The 25837-nt window shown below is 35.8% G+C and overlaps 1 protein-coding gene across 11 annotated transcripts in view; it reads left to right on the top strand.

Moving 5' to 3' along the window:
- The window catches only part of AHI1 (Abelson helper integration site 1), a 279355-nt gene that overhangs the window by 100611 nt on the left and 152907 nt on the right, over nt 1-25837 (top strand). For all 11 annotated transcript variants that reach the window (XR_011974556.1, XR_011974555.1, XM_072643419.1 and 8 more), the window contains one exon: nt 14901-15018. Coding sequence is in view for 9 of the 11 variants with exons in the window: in XM_072643419.1 (XP_072499520.1) it covers nt 14901-15018 (118 nt within the window). In the remaining 2 variants the exon portion in view is untranslated. The remainder of the gene's footprint in view (nt 1-14900; nt 15019-25837) is intronic.

Here is a 25837-nt window from a genome sequence, read left to right as displayed (position 1 = left end):
GTTATGACAAAAATAGAATGAGATCCACATCTGATAAGCTATATCATAATGACTTTCAACTAAGTAAGTAATCTGAATTTATAAAAGCGTAGATGAAATTTACAGTGGAAATGAAAATGAAATGTTATAACTTGTCAGAGCTGCAGAGGGGAGTAAAATTCTTAGCTATACAAAAAAGGAACAATTACAGAAGGAAAAATAGACATGAGAGGGCAGTAATATATTGGCTGTCATTAAAAAATACAGATAGTAATGGCTGCAGTTTGACAGTACCAGAACCACAGGACAGTGAAGAGGAGTGGCATCTCCATCTTTAGGCAGTAGTAGAGTGGCAGGTATTAAACTGGGAAAAAGTTCAACATGATAAAATTCAGTGCTGGCAAGTCTCTTGAGAATAGGTGCAACTATAAAGCCAATAATGGATTTGTGAGTTACTATAATATTTTTAGAAAGAGTTTTGATATTATACAGTAAGAACTTTATGACCTTTCTACGAGTGAATGCTACTACTAGTACTAAGGATGTTATTAATGGAAACAAAAATAAATTATCTCTACAAAAATATTCATAGCATCATGTATAATAGTAAACAAATGGCAACAACTTGTGGTTCTAAATTTGATGAATACTGAAAAAACTGTAGTTTGTGAACATAATGTCGTATTATTGTCACATAAGAAACATCATATATAAAGACTAAAATTAATGTCAGATGACATATATGTAGTGATGTGGGGTGAAAAAAATGCAGAGCCAAAATTAAAATAAACATGTTAATTGAACTATATAAATAATAATAGTGGAATGATTACAACGAATCCACAATAAAATATACAGGAAAGAAAGTTTGCTGAAGAGGACATAGAATCTAACTAACTGAACGCTTTTAATGAATTTTGTAATTTTTAAAATATATTTTAAAATTTTTAAGTAAGTTTCTTTGTTTACATAATTTTAATGGCTAATAGATTTAAATTTTAAGAAAAGGGAAAACAGTGTCATTTTCATCTTCCTACCCTCCACACACACACATTTACGCTCACTTAATCTGAATGATTATATAACGCATTTGGGGAAGAGTAGAAACTCCAACTGAAAGTCTTGCTTGAGCAATTGACCATCACAAAGAATTAACTACCCTTCCTTTTTACTTAAATTTTCTTCCTAAAATAAATATTTACCCCATCATTAGTGTATAAATTTTGACTAGTACTCTGATCCCTCAATGAGTGGCTGTATGCTTTCATGAATGTGGGTACAGGTGGTACAGATCATTGCCTATCCCTATGGATCTTCCCAACTCTTGCAACTTTGGTCTATGTTTTCATGATCTACATCCTGCATGAAAAATCTATCATACCCCAAACATGCTGTGAGGTTTTCATTTTTTAAAATAGATTTTATTCATATCTTTTTTTTAGAGTGCCTATATTTTTCCCCATATCCTCCCACTTCTCCCCAGAGAAGCATCTTTTATTTAAAAAAAAAAAGTATTTAAAAAAGAAAAGAAAAAGAGAAGGAAAAAAGCAGCAAGACTTACCTGTCTATCATGACAATATATGCGATGTTCCTCCCATTCATGCAGCTTTGCAAAGGAGATAGAATGAATTCCTTGGGACCAAGTTTGTTCTCATAATTTCACATCATTTGTTTTTGGGGGTTTTTTTTACTTTTTTGTGGTAATTTTTTTTTATTTTTAAAAGAAATTCATTATTTATTTGCTTTGGGGTTTTTGGTTTTGACATTCATTTTTTTTATTTTGATTTCCAAATTCTTTCCTTCTCTCCACCCTCTCCCCTACCCAATGAGAAGGCAAGTGATATGTTATCAGTTATACATGTGAAGTCATACAAAGCATATTTCCATGTTAGTGATGTTGAAAAAAAAAGTAAGAAAAATCAAGAAAATTTAAAAGTATGCTTCATTCTACACTCAGAGCACATACTTTCCATCTCATTCTAGATAACTTATCTGCTTTTCCAGGCATATATCTCTTCCTTATTTTTTATTCTACTTATTATGAACTGTTTTTCATTGGTAATATGTACTATACTTATGGTCATTATGAACCTCTTCCTTACTCTGTGAGTGATCTGTCATTTTGATTCTTTGGAAATTGGTGCTCCATGATTCACAACCATTTTTGGCTATCTCTGGGTCTCTGAAAGAATATCAGTGTTAAAACAATGATGCTTTGTTTCAGGAAAAAGCATTGTACATTTCTGAATGAGACGATCAAGGTAGTGCAATAGATTTAGTGCCAGGCCATCAGTCAGGCAGACCTGAGTTTGATTCCAGCCTTAGATAGTTACTAATTAGTATGAACCTAGGTAAATCACTTAACCCCATTTTACTCAGTTTCCTCATCTGTGAAATGATCTGGAGAAGAAAATGTCAAATCACTCTATTATTTTTGCCAAGAAAACCCCAAAATGGATTATGAGGAGTCAGACATGACTGAAAATGACTAAATAGCAACAACAAACATTTGCAAACATCAACTCCACCCACTCATATTTTTTAGATCTGGATCCAGTTCATCTGGTCTCATCTGCAGTATATCTCTACATGCAGTGAGAGATTAGTTTTATGGGATGTACAACCACTTGCATATCATAGACTGAACAATAAGTATTCTTCATCCATTTGACTTTTTTCCTTGTACATAGTTTTTAAGTGATTGTAGATTTAATTTAGGAACTTTTTCAGGGTATGAGATATGATGTAATCAAGAAGTGTCATCCACAAAATGGAGCACCTGGAAGACCTCATCATCTTTCAGGAACCCCTCTTTAATTTGGTGGTCATTGATAAAAAGAGTATCCCAATATACACCAAAATATTTATATCAGCACTTTTTGTGATAATAAAGAATAGGAAGCAAAGTAGATTCACCGTAATTGGGGAATGACTAAACAAACTGAATGTAATAGAGTGTTATTATGCTTTAAGAGGCAGTTACTATGATGAATGTAGAGAAACAAGGAAAGATTTATGTAATCTGATACGTGTGTCATTTTGTATCCTTTTTCTTTATAGTTGTCCTATACATTTTTTTAACTTAAAAAAGATATCAGACCTTCTTAAGGTCCAAATTCCTCATGGACCAAATTCCAGTGGTTTCTGAATTGTTAAATTCATCAGTGTAAGTTGAACGATCGTAGCTACCAGTACTCATAATTTTTTTCCTGTAGAAGACAAAGTATATTTGTTTTTCAATGGCTTATTTTATCAGAATTTATGATTATTGGGGTTTTTTCAATCCCAACTTTTTGATTCAGTTGTTCATGGACTAGCAGTTTTGATTTTGATGTTGGTGGAATGCCACCCTGATGACCCCTCTCCCCACTAAAATACACTGCAGTGAGACGGCTGAAAGGGGAGACATCAGAACAAAGAGTGCCAATGTTTGGTGGCTGTGACTTCATGGAAGCAGGACAGTTTGGGTAGGAAAGGCATGAAGAAAGGTTTGTATCCACTGCTGAACTGTTACAGTCACTCAAGACCTTTTAACCTGCTTATCACAGACCAGCAGGATATAGGATATTGACAAGGGGAAGGAAGATAAATGAAAAAGAGAAGACTGCGCTCTGCCTTGGCAGCAGATGTTCAGGAAGCTTGTCCCCAGGAGCGATGATTGCTGTAATGATTATGGCTCCAAGATTGCCAAATCTGCTTAAGTAGATGGCAAGGATGAAGCGGGAGGTAAGGGAAAGTTGTGGCTTCTGTAGCATTTTATGCCAGTTTAATGCCAGTTTTAGCTATTTATTTCCAAGATTATTTGTCAGACTGCCAAATATATTAATTTCAAGATACTTCTTTCCTTTATTAAAAACATGCATTCCTCTTCTAGTAATCTTTCAAGAGTACAAGGACATACAATTTTCTCCTTAGGCAGTGTAGTAACCAGCCCTATGCAAATGAGGCAATTATATTTCATAAATGTTAGATATTGGGAGTAACACAAAAGGCTGCAAGAGGCTTTCGGGATTATTTAGTCCAACTCTTTCATTTTACAAATTAGCAAACTGAGGCTCAGAAAGGTTGTGACTTTCCCAAGGTTATATAATTAGTGTCAGATCTAAGACATGAACTCAGTTTTTCTGACTCACAATGTACTGTGTATTTTTGTCACATTGTTTTATTTCCAGGGTCAGACTCTTCGTTTCTCCCTTGAGGTATCAGGACAGATGTCTCACACCTGGAGAAAGAGCCCATTAGGGGTGTTTCCCCCTTCTCTCATTCTTCCCTCTCTAGCCTCAGGAGAAAAAAGGTTCTTCCCCTCCTAAAGATAATCCTTCTTTTATCTCATTCTAGTTACTTCCCCTGATTCCCACAATTATCCCTACCCTCTGTAATCTTAACTCTTTCTAACTGCATAGATTTCTTCCCTTGTACTCTGAAACATGAGCAGATTTAAGAAAACAGAAAAACAATCAACTTCACATATCCTTCCTATACCTTTTAAGTAGTGTTGAATCTTACTGTCCAAACATTGTCAAACACAATCAAATGTATGGTCTAATGTTGCTTCTCCTATTTGTTATAACATCCATGTATTCCCTTCTTAATCCCCTATAATATGATTTTTATCACCACAGTTATGCTGAAACTTCTTTCTGGAAGATAATCAGTCATCTCCCTTCTTGCCAAACAAAGGGGCCTTTTCTCAGTCCTCATGCTCTCTGTCCTGATACCATTGATTCCTACTTTCCCCTTGGCTTCTGTCTTGATTTTTTGGTATTGTCTTCCTCCATGTTCTTTTCTTTTTGCCTTTGAATGTATTACTCCTTCTGTACCTATGAATGTCCATCATGGCCTTGTCCTTGACCCTTTTTCATGTCTTCAACAATCTTTGTGCACATAAATGCAAGATTTTCCCCTCTAACCCACCTTCTAGTTTCATATTTTCAACTATCTGAAGAATATTTCCACATATATTTTGTTATTATCTAAAACTCAGATTATCCAGAATTGGACTAAAAAAGGTCATGTCCTAGCCCACCTAACTGGCTCTGCCTTGTTTTTGTTGCTAGTGCTGTCAGTCCAATTCAGTAAGCACTTAGTAAGCTTATGCTATATTCAAGGGCCTGTCCTTAGTGCTGGGGAGATAAAACAGACGCTGTTCCCAAAGAACTTACTTTCTACTAGGGGAATATATTAGGCATGCCAAACAAATATAGTCCAATAAAATTGTTGAGAGAGTAGTAACAACTTACAGAGGAGACCTACCCTGACTTAATGCTATCATCACACAACCCTAGCTGATGTTTGGCTCCTGTCAACTGATTTCTCTTCAACCTATGACCAAAAACATTCCCAGATTCCCTCATCCCCGTGATTCAGAATCCGTGTGTCTTGAGGCAAAAGTCCTCTCCCATTCATATCTCTCTCCATGCTGTCCTTTCAATCCACTTAATCCTTCCCTATTTATACCCCTATGTCCCTCACTCCTCTTCCCACTGCATCTTCTGTAACTCACATTGTACTCTATAGAATCTCTGCATTATTTTTCAAAACAAATCGCCCTTTTTCTCTTCAAGCTCTTGTTCCCTTATCCTTATGGTAATGGAAATCTGACTTCTCTCAAAAGACTTTGCATCCCTGTGCACACTGGGTAGGAGCATTGGGCTCTCCTTTCTTCATACCTCCATAAACACTGGACCACTACGAATTGTAGACTGTTCCTTTTCATCATCAATCAGCAACTTCTTAGTTTCACTTCATTCATCTTTTTCTCATAGTCCAAAGAGTCAAGTAGAAGTGGATCTCTGTGGGCCACATATTGACTTAAAAATGACAAGTTAAGATTTTCAGTGTTGTATTGTATTTTTATTTGTCTTGTTTAACCTTTCCCAATTACATCTTAATCTGGTTTGGGCCACACTTAGGAGTTTTGCACCTCTGATCTAGTCCACCTCTTTGTCACAATCATTTGCCAACTTTCAGATCATTCTTCTCCCTTTCTCAAGTTGCTCAGTCATCCTGATCACTCTTCATACTTAAGAATTTCTATAAGATATACCAATTTCTCCTCAGACATCTTGGTTTCCCAGTTTATCAACCTCTACAAAATCCCCTGACTTTCATCTTGACTCTGTGTGAGTCACACAAAGGGATGGTCTTATATTTAATCTGACATCATCTGCAACATTTATCTTCATGATCCAGAAATCTGAAATTCCCCTCTCCTTCTAATCAACTTTAACCTGTTCTTCATTCCCATCATAATTTCCATCACCTCCACTCTTTTATGTTCTTCTAATCCATCAACCATTTTACCTTCCCGTCCTTCACAACCATGATTCCATTGTTTTTTTATCATGTCTTTCTTTCACCAGTCACTAATCATACCAGTCACATTTTAATAAATCTCAACCCTAGCTCACTCCCATCATCTCTCTTCTCTGCTCCCATAACTTATGAAAGTCATACCACTGCACCAGCTGGATTCTCTACAGATTTTTGTCTTTTATCTCTCAATTCAGCCCCCATTGCTGTTTGGAAATCTTTTTATTCTTCCCTGATATTTTTTAATCATACTCTTCCAAACCTTTTTCTTCTCTTCCCATACTCTCTGTGCTACTTCCTTTCCCCCCACCCTTTCATTAGAGAACATCAGTCCCTACTTTACTGAAAAAATAGTCATCTGTTGCATGCTGTCTCTTCTTCCCATTATTACAAAAGGCAGTAAACTGAAGAGATCTAGCATAAAGGTGAGTTTATAATCAGTAGAGCAAAAACTCCATAGGGTACAGTGTAAGAGTTTAGCAGAGGAAGATAGGCACTGAGGGAGTGGATAAGCATGTGGATACAGGTAGGATTTTTGCCACAAGAGATTCTGATTCTGTGTCATGAGGACAAAGCTTGTACCTACCCATGCTTCCTAAATGATGGGGAATTACATGAGCCAGTCATCCTTGCAAGTCCTGCAAAAACTGCTTTGGACCTGAATTACTGTAATGGCCTTCTTGTTGTTCCCTCACCAGTCTTCCTTTTTGCTCTACATTATTCCTACATCTGTCCAGTAGCAGTGAGCTATGACCCCAGAGAGACAGGGAGGGAAATATTTTTTTGAGGGAAACACAATGATACTTGACATCTGTCAGATACTGAGTGAACTGCTAGCTTGAGGTACATTGGTTTCAACATTAGAATCTGCTCTTTTCCTTTTGTTGATGTCCTCAATATATTTGAGATACATATCTGTTTACTTAATTTTTGGATACGCCAGCAACATCATGCATTTTGTGCATACATTCATATCTTTGCAAAGCTGAGTTTTCTACAGTTGCTGTAATAAAAAGCAAGTACCATGTGAAAGACAGTGTAGAATGCAAAATGAAAATGGCAATATCCAATCTGTTTCTAATGTTTGAGAAGTTGTACAGTGCCCAATAGATGCATGTATCCCATTAATAAGTAACCATAATTGTTAAAGAATAAAATAAAAACATCATTTTTCTTTTTATTAATGTGCATTACTTTTTCAAAAGGCTGTTAAGTTGTTAGGATACAAATACTTGTTAAGTTATTTGGGTCTAATTACTCAATAGCAAAAATGTTAGATTTTTTTTTGTCATCTAGGGACACTGTGAAAAAATTACCAAGAAACAAAAGAGCCAAGAAATGAATCAAGAAAGTTTGGGAACCAACCCCTACATTATATTGCTAATGTGTATCAGTTTCCTGTTGTCTTTCTGCATATAAGTCCAGTTTTATTTTGTTTTTCTGCCTGGATGCCAAATCTCCTCATAATGTGACCCTATCCTATCTACCTTTGAGTATAATAAGATCATAGAGTTGGAAGGGATCATATAGGTCACCCAGCCTAATCCCCTCACTTTATGGATAAGAAAATGGAATTGGAGAAAACTTAAATGAATGGTTCATTCATTCAAAGGGGCAGAAATATGGCAACCAAATGCCATCTGACTCCAAGTAGAATACGTTTGTCAATAAACCATAATGCTCCAGTGTCTCAAGAAATAGTGGTTTTTCAATTGTCTTTACTTCCTCTGTATGAATGGTAGAGAGCAAAAACTCGATTTTAAGTCCAAAATCACAATCTCAGAACTTCCACAAGCCTCATACATAATTCAGCCAGGTCAGTCTCTCCTTTGCCCTCCCAGCCTTATCTGAGAGTAGCAGAGGAGTTAGTTCCTGTTTTTCTACTTTCTGAAATGCTCCTGTTCTTCTCTGCCTCTGTTTCCTGGTCTTTTTACTCCACCCATTTCCTGTCTTTGAGGAAGCTTCCTAGGAACTATCCAGTTTAACACTAAATTCTTCAGTGATCAGGAAAGTCCTTCTGTGTAACTTGGGATTTGACCTAATGAAATTCTAAGGGATTCTAAAAGGTAGAAGGGTGGGGAGGGAGAGCGCTGTAGGCCAAGTAGACAACTAGCGCAAAGACTTGGAGATGGGGGGTGGAGAAGAGCAAGGGTTCCATTCTGGTTGTCTGTGTGTGGAGGGGAGAAGACCTGAAAGGTAGGAATAGTTTATAAAGATCTTTACAAAACCATTTTAAATCACTCATTAAAAAAAAAAAAAGCTCCATTTTGTCACTTTTCAACGTTGAGTTGTCTGATAATAATCAGTTTATAGCCACCCATGACAACACAAGGTAACTACGTCTTCATGAAAAGTAAATCATGTCAGATCAATTAATTTTCTTTCTGTGTTAGTGACAAATCACATAGAGCTTATCCTGATTTTACTAAAGTTTTTTCCAAGATGCACAATACTTTAATCAGCTATGGGAATATGGTCTTAATTGTAGCACTGATAGATAGAGAATCTGAATGGGACCAGAGAGAGTTGGAATGTTCTTCAGTATTAATTGGTTGAGAGATTGCAGGATTATTTAGAAAGCTTATTGCTGAAAGGAAATAGCAAAAATCAGAATGACTGAACTTTTGGGAACTGTTTCTCATATAAAACAGGATGAAATTCTTCTTGTATCTGTCATAGTAGTCTTAAGAGTATACTATAACAATAGCAATACACTCTTTTTTTATATATGAAACACTTTCCTCACAAGAACTCCTTGAACAGACCCAAACAACCTGTCCAAGTTCACACACCTACATCCAGTGACCAATTCAGAACTTGGACGGGCCTCCCTGGGCCAGTGTCTATAACTTCTGCCACACCTTCCTGCCAACTTTGTGTACCCTTATTACACAATGAAATGGAGTAGAAGATGAAACTGAACAACAACATTGGGCTAGTGGTGAAGGAAGCTAGTTTGAATCACTGAAAAGACAGAGAAATTTTTAGCCTATCAAGTAAACTTACACAAATAGGTAGCTGAGATAACCTGCTTCCCAAACTGTTTCCAGTGGAAGCCCATTAGTGGATAGCTGAAATTTATTTGCAGTTGATCATATCTAGTAAATCTGTGGCTGATTTTCTTGTTCCATGCCTTCCCGCATTTTGGTTCCAGGTTCAGCTTTCTAAAGCAACATTTCCATTACATCACTGCTGAGAAAAAGAACCTTCAGTGAATTTGTATTGTGCAGACCCAGACTCTTCAGTCTGACAGATTGCCACTTGCAGTGGCCATTGGACCCTACCTTTCCTTTTCTCAGTGCTCCTTTACGTGACCAAACCCTTTGGTCTGGAGAATGTGATCTTCTCAGACTCTTTGTTCATTCCACTTCTCTGCCTTTATGTCATTTACTTCACAGGGAGTGATCTTCCCATTCTAAATTTTATTATATACTTCATTTAATGAGTTCAGAATCGATCATCTCCAAAAATTTTTTTCAGATAACACCATTACTATACAGTGATACTTCCCTTATTTAAATTGTGTCAGTTCTTATGCATGGCATTTGTACTTCCTAATATTCCTTGCAATTCTGCAAAGGTTCAGTCATTCCTCTTGAATTATATTTTCACAGTTCTAACAGCCACCTTGACTTCTCTATGTGGATGTCCAATCTGCATGTCATTCTTAGCATATTAAAGCTGCAGTTATGATGTTCCCTGCTAAATGTCCCCATCTCCCAAGCTTCCTGTTTCTATGCTACCACTGTCTTCTCAGTAACCCAGGTTTAGAATCTCAGAATCATTCTAGGCACTTCCCTTTCCCTCACCTTCTCTGTCCAATCACTTGCTAAGTCCAATTGAGCCTTTTGTCACCTGTCTTATTGTCTTCTCTTTCTCATAAAATCCTCATCATTTTTTGCTTGGACTATCATAACAGTAGTTTTCTAATCAATCACCTTGTCTTCCCTACCTCACCAGCACTAATATATCATCTATATAGCTTTCAAAATAATGTTTCTAAAATATAGGTCTGATAATGTTGCTCACATGTTCAAAAGTCATCAGTGGTCCCCTCTTGTCTCTAGCTTAAAATACAAATTCCTTATGTTGGCATTCAGGAGTCCTCTCTTCTCCTCTACTCTCCTCTCCTCCCGTCTTTTCTCCTTTTCTCTGTTTTCCTGTAGTCAGGAGGCAGAGATGAGGAGAGAGGGCATTTCAGGTATGAAAAGGAAGAAGTCAAAAGGGTGGAGGCAGAGTTGGCAAGCCATGTGTACAGAACAGTGAGGAGGTCAATGTTACTGGATCATAGTATATTAAGGGGAGGAAAATATAAGACTGGAAAAGTTAAGAAGGGGTCAGTTTATGAAGGGCTTTAAAAGCCAAGCAGAGGTATTCAAATTTGCCTAATGAAGGACAACCTGCTGGGTAGAGCTCTGAACATGGAGTCAGGAGGACCTGACTTTGAATCCCGTCTCAGTCCCTTCCTACCTATGTGACCTAGCAATTCATTTCACTTCTCTGAATCTCAGTTTCCTCATCTTTAAAATGAGGGTCTTGGATTAGATGGTTTTAAAGGTCCCTTCCAGCTACAAACCTATGATTCCGTGACCAACAATTAAAATATTTAGAAACAAAATAATGAACCAACCAAATTCTGATGCACCAAAGCAAAGAATCTAATAAGTCCCTTTTGTGATTATGCCCAAATATAAATTGACATTATTTAAGATGTCTTTATTGTGATTAATATAACTAATGAGTGATCTTTGTTATAGTAATATGGTAATTTGTTGGATTCCCCTGTACCAAACAAACACACAAAGAAAAAGCCTTACTTGAGGACAAGGACAAATGTTTTACAGGATGAAGGTGTGCATCATGGGAGGGAATGTTTCTTACAGCTTCACTCCTGACTCTGAACTTTCTCACCTTCTTTGGAGATGCCTCTGCAGTCAACTCCTCTGATTCGTGAGTCCCTGCCCAGGACCACCATTTCATGAACTGCCTAGGCCATCCATTCTCATTTCTGATCTCACTCCACACCTGATGCATCTATCTTTCCTCTGCCACCTTCTCTCTACCCCTCCAACTCCCTTTCATATTTTATTTTCCCCCATTCAAATATAAGATATTTGAGTATAGAGAATATATCTTCTTTTGTTGTATTCCTAGCACCTAACATAATTCTGGAATTCTAGATTGATAAAATTACAGATTCATTTGCCTGTTTGACTAATTACAGGTTTAACAATACATTTGTTTAAGATTTTATGCTTAACAAAGTTCACTTGATCCTTACAATATCCGTGTGAGGTATGCAGGGTGAATATTAGTAGTCCTATTTTACTGATATGGAAACAGTCTCTAAGAAGCCAAATGAGTTGACACTGGTCATGAGGCTGGTAAGTAGTAGAGTGAGAACTATCTTGCAATGCAAGTCTTCTGATTCCTAGTTGAGTGTTCTTTCCCATCTGTGTTTCACATTAAAGTGTTATTTCTGTCAGTACCAAAAAATAGAATGCTACAAGAAAAAAATTTGGAATGGTGAATTTTAAAGCATATAGTGCCACCAGGTTTTAATGGATGATTTAAGAAACATTTTAGAGTATCCTTTGAATACTTGACTTTGGGGATAATTTTAAAAGCACTTTGAGATGTTTTTGAAATAAAAAATTTTTGAAAACAATCCTAACTCAGGTGAATTAAAGTATAAACCAAAATCATCTAAACCTAATTTGACTTGCAAGCATGTATGAAAATTAGGATTATACCTCTCAAAGGGTTATAAAACTTGTGTAACCAGTAAAAAGGAAAATTATTGTTGTTAGCTTGTCTTGTCTTGATTTAGGCCATTATGTTTAGTCACATGGACAGTGCCTTTTTTTAAACATGAAAATGAGCTGTCTCAGAGAAGGAATATTTGCATATTTTGCATGGAACTACTCTGCTCATGATGAGAAGGCCAAAGGAGCTTTGTTCTAAACTTGGCAAAGTTTCTGGGTGGGTTCTTTTTATTTTCTTTGTTTTTATGAAATCCATAAAGTTTTTATACTCTTAGTTTTACTCAACAGGGGAGCTGTAGCAAACGGCCTTTGACTGACTGTGGTTTCTGCATGAAGCAAGCAGAGAAGTGTGTTGGGAAAAGTGGGTAGATTGGTGTAGGCTATCTTAGCCAACCTTGCTGTTGTTAAATTATTTAGCAATTCCTTTCCACAGCATCTATTTCAAAAATAGATATTGCTTCACTCTATTTAATGAGCATTATTTTTCTTCCGCTACATGGAATCATGAAAATGTATAAGTAGACTTTTTTGTCCTTCCATCCTTCTCATTTGAAGTTTCTGTAATAAATAACCCTAATCCTGCACCTGAGAGATTGAATTATCTACTCCTTTATCATGGTACTTGTTACTTTACACGCATTTAAATGGGCTTTTAAGTAACATGTCAATAAAGAACAGAAGTACAAAAATGCCTAGAAAGAACATGTAATTGCAGTGTTTATTTTCCAAATAACAGCAGTTGATTGAAAAAGAATGGTAATCTTTCTGCTTCTATAGAGAAGTATAAGTATCTTCTGGTTCACGATTTTTAGTGGGCTTTTTAGCGTGGGTAATTTTCTGAAGAGGAAGGCTGTAAAGCAGACTTTTTATTTCCCCCAGTGTACACCTGTTCTTTTGCACTTGATTTCAAAACACAATGTTTGACATGTAGGATGAAAAGTTTTCAGGAATACAGAAGTAAAACTGAAAAGTGAGTCTAAAAAGAGAAGTGAATTAAATAATTAAATAGTAAGTGTACCATTTTCATTGTAGTTTTTCATTTAAATTCATTCCTTCTACTTACGAAAATCTAACAAGATAGCTGTCATCTAGCCAGAGAGTCCTCTTTACCCTTCTGCTCCAGGTTGACCCAGCTTTTTGAAATGTGGGTTTAAAAGAAGTAATGATTCAATTAGATTTATTTACATAATTCTGATTTTTAAAATGTTGCCATATCTCTAAATGGGGACTTTAGAACTTATTATTCTCATAAGATAATTCATATCTAGTTTTTAGGAATAGCTAATAATGATTTTTTTAATGTTTTCTTTTTTAGTTGTTCTTTAAACGAGACACCAATACATTCACATATGACTGTAGGTGGTAACAGGTTTAGGTTTTAGGGGTTTTTTGTTTGTTTTTAGATCATGCAAACAAGAAGAAAATTTTTTAAAAATCAAAAGTGCACACGTTTCATGTTCATGAAGATCTGTTTCCCAGAGTTTTATGTTTTTAAAAGTTAGTCATTTACTAATTTGTTTCAAGTAAGGACTTTGAAAGTGAAGTGCATATATGATAACATAGCTAAAGCTCGTATCACAACCATCTTATGTATGTCAATAAAGGAATGTTTTAAAAGCAATTTGCCTTTCATTGAAGTTCATAATATCTAGATCAAGGGTCACACAGCAGCACGTATCAGCACTGGGATTCCCACCCATCTCTTCTGACTCTACATCTAACGTTCTGTCCGTTATGCTATGCTGCTTATTTGGTTTTTTAAGTAAATGACTGAAAATTGTTCATACTAGTTAACATATAAAGAAAAGGCTATTCTGACAACTCATGTTTAAGTGACATTGTAGCAATAAGGAATGAATGTAATCTAAACATATTAAAAAAAAAAGTAGATCCATAAGTAGATCTACAAACTTAATGAAGTAAATAATGAATTATTTGATAACTTGTGAACAATGAACAGAGTGGATCATTCCTTAAGGGAAAAGAAAAGCATTCTATAGTATACACTTTAAAAATAAATCAATTGTTATTAATGAATTATTTTAATTTTTCTACAAATAAGCACAGTGTTGGTGTTTTTTACATGTTTTTCAGTTTTACATACTTAACAGTAGTTTTCACACACTAAAACATCTTATTTCCTTATGAGAACTTAAAAGTGTTATACTATTTCAAATGTTATTTTTAATGGTCTTTTAAGGGAGGAGTTTTTTAAGTATTTCTATGTTGTCAAGAAATCTATGTAACAACCAAGGTTATAGGGTATTATCTATTAGGTGTTTACTACATAGTCTCTAACATAAGTCCTTGTTGTTTTGGTAATATCTTGCACAAATATGAGTTTGAATGCTTACTTTGCTTAATGGCAGATATATTAATTCTCTAAGTTGCAAACTCTCATTTTATTTTTTCTTCATATTGGTGCAACTTCCAATTAACTATTTTTCTCTAACCCTGGAACTAGCAAAGATCCTGACTCTGTGATGAATAGACTTTGTTTTAATAAATGGTGAAGCTTTACTTTGGTTTAATTATACTTCCACTACTGCTCTTTACCTCCTTTAGTAAAGTGATGCATGCGCACATACACACGTATATATGTATATATACATACATACATAAAGATCATTCTATTGCAAGCCTTAAGTTCATAATTCTGAACTCCAGAAACTATTTTTTGAGCAAATAGATTACTTAATTGATCATTTAAGCTAGGAGCATCTGTCTGACCTTCCTCGAGTCCCAGTCTATGTATCATACAGTAACTAAATATTTCGCATCCAGTTTTTGCATCAGTAACCCAGGAAATTACACTTAGTTTCTGATTTGCCTTTCCTATTACAGGCCAGCTCAAATCTCTTGCTTCCTGCTCCATCATTGTTTTCACCACACTCTCAGTTCAGACTGTCAAATACGATGGGCACTCATCTGATTCCTCAGCATCCTTTTACTACTCAGAGTGGTAAGCCTTTTCCTTATTTGGGGCATTTCTTTTAGTGTTCAAATATTTTGTCAGTAAGTGTTGAATATTTTCACTTATCCTCACTAAAAAAAAAAAAGACATTTTACAGTACCGTAGTGATCAAGTTTCAGTCACTCCTTTAGTTGATAAAATGAATAGAAAAGATCACTAAATTCTAGTGTCTCTTTTTCCTTCCATTTGAAATTATTATTTTAACTTCAAATTCTAGGTAAATTTAGCCACTGGTACTCTTAAATTATTTTAGTTATGTATAATATTTTAATAGAAACAAAGCACAAATTATGTGTGCATATAAACTTCATCTATTTGAACAACAATTATTTAACTACCTTGCATGCTTAAAAAAAAAAAAGCAAAACACAGTTTTGCAGAAAGAGGATAAAATCTGTACATGTGTGTCCAGATTGAAATGTATCAGCAAATTAGCAAAGTATGCAAAAAAAAAAAAAGAAAGCTAGTTAAGAAAATCCAAACTAATCAGTCTGTAAGTTGAGAAATATATTTTGCAAATTGTTTTTATGTTGGAATAAGGCTTTCAAAAAAAAAGCAAAGAAAAGGCATCAGGGTGGAATATTTGTTTTCAGTATTGTGATTTGACTGATTTTCTGCCTCTCATCTTTTATGATTGCATAGCTCTATGATCTTCTCCTTTGTAAAATACACCTTTTCAGAGAGACCCTTTCAAAAGCTAAATCAATAACATCTGGGAATAATCAGGAAATTAGTTTAGCTTTTTGACATCTTTTTGGCAACTAGTAAATGATAAAGAAAAAACAGTATCCCTTGCCCAATGTAATTTTCCTTATTTAGTCATGAAAGTATTGCCTTGGTAGGCATTGTATAAACAGTATCACTTTTCTACTGTTGAAGAAAAAAGATGTAGTTTCTATAAATTCAGACTGCACTGCTTTAGTTAGTTTTATGGGATGTCAATCTATGTATCTAAAATTAAGTGTTTTCTTTTGAAAATTTTGATACTATATTTACATTTTTCATATGCTAAATATTTGTAATAAGTTTATATTTTATTCTGTAGCATGGGGGAACCATTGGAAGGTTCTGAGAATTGGGAACCTGTCACCTAGTAGGGACTCAATAAATGTTTATTGATTGATTGTGTCATGTTCAAAGTATATGTTACGAAGATTAACCCATCAACAATATACAATATTCTATTAAAGAGAGTGGAAGTTTAAAACACTTAGAAAGCTCATGTAGCAGTTCTAGTATAAGGTCTTGGAATGTGATGAAATTAAAACAAAAAATGTTGAGTGCTAGAAAAGATCCAAAATAAGAATCAATAGAATTTGATCATTTATGGAATATAAGAGAATAATAGGAGTGAGGATAGGCAGAAGACAGAGAAGTTCAGTAGAAAGACCACCGACTCTGTTGAAATCTCACTTTTGGTACCTACTATCTGTATGACTTGCAACAAATTACTTAACTTTCATAGGTTTCACTTTCATTTGTAAAATGAGGGAATTGGATTCAGTTCCCTCCAAGGTCTCGTTTAGTTCTAAGTCAATAATATTTTGAGTCCAAGATTTCAGTCTTGATTGACTCTAGGAAAAAAAAAGTACCTTGACAGAAATAGGAGATTCTGGAGGAAAGTTCACTTAGCCAGGTTCCCAGAGGTCTTATTTTCAAAGCTGAAAGCCATTTTGAAACCCAACTTTTAAGTGTTAATAAAAATGTACCTTGATTTATGGTTTTGACTAGTATCAAATACTTACACTCATGTGATACATACTATTTCTTTCCACTTGTAATTGGAGTAAAAAATAATATAAAACCCAATCATTATGCACATAAACACCCAATCCAGTATTGTCAATTGAAATTCAGTACCAGGGCTTTATTTATCAGTAAATGATCAAATGTGATAATATTTGTAAAGCACTAAGCACAGTGCCTGACACATAGGAGGTGTTTAATAGATATTTATTCCCTTCCCCACTTCCTTATTTATGTGAGCACATAACCCTAAGAGTAAGTAGTGTTGATAAATCTTAAATGTGATGCATTTTCTTGATCATTTTTTTAAATATATGAATAAAGCAACCAAAAACATCAAGTTCCTTGAGAAAATTACTATAAAAAGATTATAGGATTCCTGTCTATTTCATCTTTTGTGATCTCCTCTATCTCTTCTTTGGTTGAGTACTTTCTCCCTAGCTGTAGTTGATAATTGAACCTGTGGAAGCTCATGAAATTCCCGAAGTGAGAGTGTAGGAGAACCAAAAGAGAAAATTGTCAGGAAAACTAACAGGAGAGTTTCCAAGAGGAGAGAGTGGTTAGTGGCATCAAATACTACAGAAAGGTCAAGAAGTTGAGGATTTTCTCAAAAAAGGATATTAGTTTTAGCAAATAAGAGACCACTAGAACTTTCTGCCCCACAGATCAACTCTCCCCTCTGTGGGATTGTATTAATATTCAATCCTTTATTGTTGCCTCCATACTAATAATACAGATTGTGAAAAGAGACTTAAGGGAGTAAGAATTGTGCAATTCTTAGACCAGCTCTAAGCATGATTTTAACTGTGGGTTCTTTTAACATGGAATATTTATACAATGACCAGTGAAAGCCTCTTAGAATACAGTTATCTCTACATTGCAATGAAACACTGGAGAAAGACTTAGAGAATCACTAAGCAAGCATTTATTAAAGTACCACTCCGTGCCAGGTACTGTACTATTACTGGGTATAAACTAGTCTTTATCAAGGTTCTTAAAAAATTCATCCGCATTTGGTGACTGTGTTTTCTTTTCCTCTCTTTTTTTCCCCTTTTATTTCATTAATAGATACATTTAAAAAATAAAACAAGCATTTCCATAACATAGTATAATAAAAAGATGATTGTACATGAAACTGCAAATCTGCTATGCACAGCTTGTCATTCCTTTCCAATATAGAACAAAATTATAATGTAAATTTCTTTTTTACCTTTTTTTTCTACTCTTTTCCCAGTCCACCCTAGAGAAGGGTACCTAATACCTCTCTCACTTTTAAACTGTCTGCCATCTAGCTTATCATTTGGACCCATTAAACTAAAACTCCAGAGGTTTTAGTGATCTCCTGTTTGCTAAAACTAATGGCCTTTTTTGAGAAAATCCTCAGCCTCTTGACCTTTCTGTAGCATTTGATGCCACTAATCACTCTCTCCTCTTGGAGACTCTCTTGTCAGTTTTCCTGACACTTTTCCCTCTTGGTTCTCCCTTTGCCTTCTTGTACATTCCTTCTGAGTCTACACTCTCACTTGGGGAATTTCGTGAGCTTTCACAGGTTCAATTATCATCTCTAAAATTTCCATCCTAGGGCACTACTCTCTGAATTAGTGACTGCCATTCAATTTGAACATTTTATGAACATGAGAAAATAGACACATGGGACAGTAGTTACTGCTGTCTTCTCAGTTGCCTTTAAAAAAAATAGTACTATCATTGTTTCCATTCTTTTAGAATCTTTTCCCCTATACCTTTTCAGGTTCCCTTTATATGCTGTCTTCCTTTACTAGAATGTAAGTTCCTTGCGGGCAGGAACTATCCGTATTGCTTATATTTGTCAAGTCAACAAATATTTATTGAGAAGCTTACTGTGTTCCCTGCACTTGTGCTAAATAGTGGGAACATATGTACAAAGACAGGTAGTACCTGCTCTCCAGGGAGTTTATGGTCTAATGGAAGAGGGCCACACATAAAAGGAAGCTGAAAAGATATATGGAGGAGATGGGGAGCATGGGGTTCCTGCTGGAGGGCAAGGGATGAGGAAATGGAAATGAAGATACCCAGCACTGGGCATTGTCAAGGAGAGTCAGGAATGCCTTGAGGAAGAGGGGCCTCTTCCTTCAGATAAAGGTTCTAGGAGGAACCAGCCCATTAGAGGGAGAGGTTGCAGTGGTAGGAGAGCAAAGGGTACTTGCAATGTGTGAAATTCAGGGTTGGAATGAGCTTTCCAGGTTGAAATGATTTTTTTCTGTAGAATGTTTTGATCTTCGTACACTGGAAGACTTCTTCAGCAGATTTTGTCCTGATGTAAAAAAAACCAGAGAACTCTTCTAAAGCTTTGTTGACATTTGGGCATGGGCAACACTCTTGTGATGACCCACAGGTATTGAGAGAGGCATTTACCAGCTTTGCCCCTTCCTGTAATGTGTTTTTGGCTTAAGAATCAAGCACTGATGAAGAGCTCCTTGAAGTGCTTCCTTAATGGCAGCATTCATAGGATATTGGTTTTTTGAGGTTTAAAGAGCTAAGTGATCTCCACATGCCAACAGAGGGACATGAGGCAGAGCAACTTTTAAATTGCTTAACTTCAGACACTGTGTTCTATATAAGTGAAAAGGTGGGAAAATAAAGACTGGATAGAAAAGAAGAAAACATCCCATGAACTGGTATCTGCTTTTTCTCCTGTTTGAGGTAGAGGTACAAGGTGGCAGTGATAATAAGGAAACTCCAGTCTACTGTTTGATGCAAGACACATTTTCCAACATAGGAAGCTGTGTGACCTCCACTGGAGTGAGGGCACTCATCAGAACTGGGGGAATTTGCATTCCCAGTGCTTAGCACTGTACTTAGCACATAGTAAGCTCTTAATAAAGGCTTGTAGACTTTTATTTCTATTGGCTATTCTCAGTGGATGATCAGTCTGGCAGTCACCCCAAAATTTCTGCAGATTCCGTTTCTCCTTTGTGATGTTTCATTGTTTTGTGAAGTAAAATAACTCATAATCTTCTTTCATTCTCCTCACATGTTTTGCAAATAAATGTGTGCTCTAAATTACTGTTGCCCCTAGCTACTATATCTCTTACCTCAGCAGAGAGATCAAGTTTTTCTAGGCAGATGGTGTCTTTACAACTTCTGACTCACTGACACACATATACATACACATGCACACACACTCACACTCACACTTTAAACTCCAAAGTCACTGAGCCGGTGCTTTTACTTTTGTCCATTTCCCACTGTTAGGAGTTGGTTGTTTCTTTAATTAAACTGTGTTGTAGCTATTGTAGTTTTACACAGTGCCTCCTCCTGTTAGCCTTCAGCTCTGGTACTGACTTGGAGGCCAGCTCTAATTGATTGATAATCTGATTGTTCAGAGACACCTTAATAAGAAACGATTTATTGGAAACTAGTTCCTTTCTGTGAAGGTACCTCAGTCTCACTCTTATCAGTTTTGTAACCAACCATGCTTCCAGAGCACTGATAATGAAGCCTGCAGCTCATGTCCTAACAGAGAGGTGATGGGCTGAAGATGCAGAATGAGACATACCTTTTTTGGACATGCCTGGTGTGTGAATTTGTTTTGCTTAACTATGTATATATGTTGTAAGGATTTTCTTTTTCCTATCACGGGTAGAAGTGTAAGGGAGAGAAAAACAAGTGCTTATTAATTGAAAAATATCTTCAGTTTTACTTTATTTTATGAAGCCCTTGAATGTTTGTCATGTGCAAAGTGACTTCTGATTTTTTATTGAAGAACAGATCTAATGTGTACAACCATGAGACTTCTGAGTGGGGTCACATGTCCTTGGCCTCATTGTCTCTTTGTCTTAAACCATATTTTTCAGTATGGTTTCTGCTGTTGCTTCTTGTACACACCACTATATTGAAGTCACTTTGTATCCAGGTGAATGTTGACCTGTTTGTCAATATCTTGGCAATTCTTTCATAGGATTTCATGGAATAGATGCTGCCACATGAGCTGCAGTTTTCTTCACAGTGAGCTGTTTGTTTTTGCTCTTTGTTGTTGCTGGTGTTTTTTGTTTGCCAAATGTCCTTTCAAAAGGATTATTATGAGCTTGAAAAACATCCACAAGCATGAACGTTTACATATACAAAGAACATTTTTTAAAAAGATTGTATTTGAAACTTCTTTATTTTGGGACTCTCCAAAACTGTTATTTTAGAATAGGAGGGTGAGAGTAGTATCATCTTTGTAGCACTGATTGCCTCCACTTCTGTATATAGTCTGGTCCTCAGACAGAACTTCTAACTGTATTCAAAAGCCTTTTTTAATTTCATAGGTCATGTCAGAGTTTACGCTTGGCTTCTATAGCCTTCAAGAGTCCAGGGCCTCCATTTCAGTTGAAGCATCATAGTGGCATTTGGGATATTACCTATGTGTGTTAAATATGTAGAACCAAATATGTTTTCATGAGAACATAATGGGTTCATATTGTAACCTCCTTAAAGGAAGGGATTATACGTGTTTTTGTGACCATCTTTGTAAGTGCCTAACATTTAAATATTTTCTTCATCATTTAAAACAGACAGTCATTGGAATAGTAATGGTATTTACAACTCATAATACACTTATCATTTGTGCTCTTTTATATCCACAACACTTATTATTTCCAAGTAGTCCACCATCATAGTCCGGCAAGTTGACCTTATGGTTTTGAGGTAGAATCGGGGAACAACTTAATGATTTATTAATAAAAATTATATTTTCCAACAGGACACTTTCCAGGAAGTCAAAAAATTAGTTACAATACCAAATACCATTAAATATATCAAATGTACTAGAAGATATCACACATATATTGGGATTGCTACTCTCTCTTACCCCCTACATCAAGTCTGTTCCCAAGACCTTTGTAGGATCTCTTGATTAGACCTCCTTCTCTCCTCTGACATTAGCACTACACTGATGCAGGCCCATATCACCTCACATCTGGAGTATTGCAATAGCTTGCTGTTTGGTCTGCTGGCTGCCAGTCTCTCTCCATTTCAGTCCATCTTCACATTACCTGCCAAAGTGAATTCCCTAAATCTCAAGTCAAATCATGTCATGCACCCCTTCACTATATTCCAGTGATTCCCTGTCACCTCAAAAATCAAATAGAAAATTCTGTTTTGTAGGGACAGCCCTTTATAATCAGCCTTTCCACTACATTTCTAGTCTTCTTACACCTCATACCTTTCCACATTTTCCACAAAAGGAAGCAGAAAAGAGAGGAGGGGGAACCTCACCACAGGGCACAGTTAACAGTACTCCACAGAGAAAAGTCCAAAGATGTATGAAAGCAGTCCAGCTGGTAGAAAATTGGGAGATTATTCTGAGGCCTCTCTTTATGTGAAGGTTTTAGAGTTTATGGCCCCAAATAGCTAATAGATTTCATATCACAAGTTCTCTATTTCCATTTTTTATTTGACTCAAAAAAGAATAAAATAAAGAATTTTTATTATTTGCCTTATATTCTGTTTTGTACTCATATGCCATAGTAACAGGTTCTAAAGTCTTGCTTCAATTTAGGTTAAATCAGGCACATAGTATGCATTTAATAAATGCTTATTGAAATTTACAGAATTTTTTTACATAAATTTACAGAAAATTGAAGGAACAATTAGATGAAAATGTGTCTGCTTCTGTGAGTTAATGCAAATTTAACCCTTAATGTGACCTGCTCTATTTTTGTAGCCTTTTGGCAGGGAGAAAAAGAGAGAAAATAAAAACAACTTATGTGATTGATGGATGCAAATACAAATAAAAAGAGATTCCCTGCCCTTAAGGAGCTTGTAGTCTAATGGGGAAAGGAAATAGGAAGATAACACATGAGTGAAAACTCCAAAGACATCCAGAAGCAGTACAGCTGGAGGAAGGTTTTAAAATGTGTGGCTCCAAATATCTAATGTCTCAGATCATACACTACAAGTACACGTTTGCATTTTTCATCTAACCATTCAAACTAGAGGTCAGATTCACCAGTAAAACAAGGCATTTGATGTGTTCCAGCAAAAAAGTTTGAATCAAGCATTTTTCTTTGACAGTTTGTTCTTTATTATTAGCTGATTAACCAAAGTAGATTTTGCTCTTTCACATGTTAAATAAAATTAGAAAAACATGAAGATCAAGTTTTTTTTTCTATTTCTATACAGAATTAATGACAAGAATCAGATTTTTCAAATTAGAAGTTTTATCAGTTCTTATTTTCTTCTTTTCAGAACTTAGTTTTCTTCTTTTTGGTTTACGAATCTTGAATGAAAAACATTTTGACAATGTCGTAGCTGAGAAATAAAATGGATAAGAATAATAATTTCCATTGGAAATGTTCAGATATCCTTATGTAACCTATCTTAGAAGTTAGATTACATCTGGCCTGGAAAACATGATGGTTCTTGTGTTTTAAGGGGAAAAAAAAACTTTGGCAAAAATGAGAACAATTAGATAGACTCTCAATAAACACAGCTGATAGTGAAAGGGGGTTTCCACTTTAAGTAAAGTAAAACTAGCTTCAAAGAACTCTTTCAGTCTCATCCTGTCTGAAAAGACTAGCACAACTACCTGGTGTCATTATAAGCCTTCCATTCAATTGGATAGACTTTAAGCTATCATTTTTTAAAGAAAATTGTATCAAATTATTATGATTCAAAGTGTTACCTTCTGTTGATAAGAAAAAAGAAAACTGTTCATCATCAGACATTTTCTGTATATGCAAGGGGAGTTGCAAAATATGATTTTCCATGGGTTTAATTAACTTTGGGATTAATTACCTTTAATTATCTATTTTAATTTTTATCAACTCATATTGCAATGAAATAGTAATTCTTATGTTTTATCAGTATCAAGATCATATAGCAAGGATCTTTTTATTATGTGCTTTTAAAATACCTTATTTTTAAAGGAAGTCAGTGGTTATAATTTGTGTAAAAAATGCTAAAAGTCATTTCTGAAAAGAGGCTCCTGGAAAAGATCAATAGTAATAAAATATATGTTAAGGAACCTTAATAGTAACATGGTAGAGAAGAGTAATTTTAAAGAGCTAAGCTTCAAATAAATTTCACTGACTTGAGTAATCCATCAAACTAAGTAGACTTGTTTTGAAAGTTTAGTTTTACATATAATTTCCAAACTTAAATCTATTTTTGGCAGACAACCAGGAAACACTGAAGTCTTAAGAAAATATAAATAAAGGCAATAGGCCAAGATAAGAGAATTGGAAGAAAAAACAGTATACTTTATGACACAGCTAGTGAAGTAAAAAAAAAAAATCCTGCTTTTAGGTTCTATACCAGGCTAAAGTTTCATGACTACAAATTCTGAATCCCAGTGACCTGTGAGATGATTTGGAGGTCAGTCATGTTGCCAGTCTCCCAATGTCCATAGTTTCTAATTTAGCAAAGTATTTGGGGAAGGGAATTTTGGGAAGACAAAGGCATTGTAGGACCTAAAGGAACCCAGATTTCCCACAAACATTTCAATAAAAATTCCCCAGAAAGAAAAATAATAAAACCAAAGAAAATCAGTCTATGCTCATCCTTAGGCCTGGAGCACACCAAAGTGGACAACACAGAAAGACTGCCAGAATCCTGTGGAGGCTCAGGATAATTGGAAGGCAAAGCCCCCAAGTAATACAGAGAGGGAAGCAGTGCCAGATCAATGACCAGGCATCCCTCAAGCAATCCACCTGATCCAGAGCCAGGACAAGAGCAGGGTACACAAGCCCTCAGGGAGCACCTTGGACAGGCACATGTGGTACCTAGGCTGTGCTGCACCTTAGCAGTCCTAAAGAAGGTACAATGAGAGAGAGGCCTGGACACATCCCAGGGCTCAGGACCACAGGGCCCAGTATTTAGCCCCAGAAAACAGAGGACTCTGGCAGCCAATGTGTAAACCAAAGCACTGAAAAAAGGGACAGGGTGGCCCTGGAAAGCAGAGACCTGGGATCTTATAGAAGACTTTTCATCAGCAGTCAGTCAGTAAATATGTATTTAGTGCCTGCTGTGTGCCACGTACTGTGTTTCATGCTGCGGATACACAGAAAGGTAAAGAACAGTCCCTGCTCTCAAGGATCTCCAAGTCTAATGGAAGGGACAACATGCAAACAAATCTGTTCAACACAATCAACCACTTCTAGTTGAGACCTGTTAGATTCACAAGAAGGGATCAAGCCAGCTCCAGGTTCAGAACTATGCAAGGAGAAGGAGATAGAGAGGGAACCAAGACTAAAACATAATCTGAGCCACCAGCAGACTGAGCCAAAACCCAGGAATTCCTTAAGAAAGTGGGCTATGGTTTAACTATCATATCCAAGACAAAGAAGGCCCTAGCTACACCATTCCAAGAGTTTAGAAGGGAACAGAGACTTGATTCATGCACAAAATTCAAATATAGAACCTGAAGTTAGAGGTAGAAATGACCAGAAGAAAATGATGAACACAATGAAGAAATACTATGGACTGAGTGGTAAGCGAACCCAAGAGGTGAATGCAGAAGAAGAGGCAGAGAGGTAACACACTGAGTCTAAGGAGAGCGTCAGGGAAAAGAAAACCACATGTTTTTAAGAGTACCTGAAAGAAATGCAAAAACAAAACAAAACAAACCGCCAAGGAATGTTAAAGGAAGAGCTAGGGAAGAGTGGCAAAGAGAATGAATATCATAGAATTGATGGTGGTAAGATTAACCCACAAATTGAATTCCTTGAAAATTAGAATGGATTAAAGCAGAAAACAAATCCATGAGGTATTTAGAAATGTTAAAATCAAAAGAGTGAGGGAAAAAAGACAACAGAAGAAAATGAAGAGAATAATACAAAAACAACTGACCTAGAAAGCAGGTCAAGGGGAGATAATCTAAGGATCACTGGACTATTTGAAAATCATGACTGAAAAAAGAGGCTGACAATTTTTTCCCTAAGTCCTCCATAGTTCTCATTTCTTTTCTATTATTTTCTCTTTTGTTTTGATTTCATTTATAATAGACTTTTTAACTCTTGAATCATCTCTCTTAGAAATTTTAATTGATCTTATAAAAAAGCTGTTTTACTTTTAGGGCTTGTGTCTTGGCATCTTA

The sequence above is a fragment of the Notamacropus eugenii genome, chromosome 2 (genome assembly GCF_028372415.1).
Source record: "Notamacropus eugenii isolate mMacEug1 chromosome 2, mMacEug1.pri_v2, whole genome shotgun sequence".
Classification (NCBI taxonomy): Eukaryota; Metazoa; Chordata; class Mammalia; order Diprotodontia; family Macropodidae; genus Notamacropus; species Notamacropus eugenii.
Note: the sequence above shows the minus strand (reverse complement) of the source record. Positions and strands in the feature narration are given on the sequence as shown.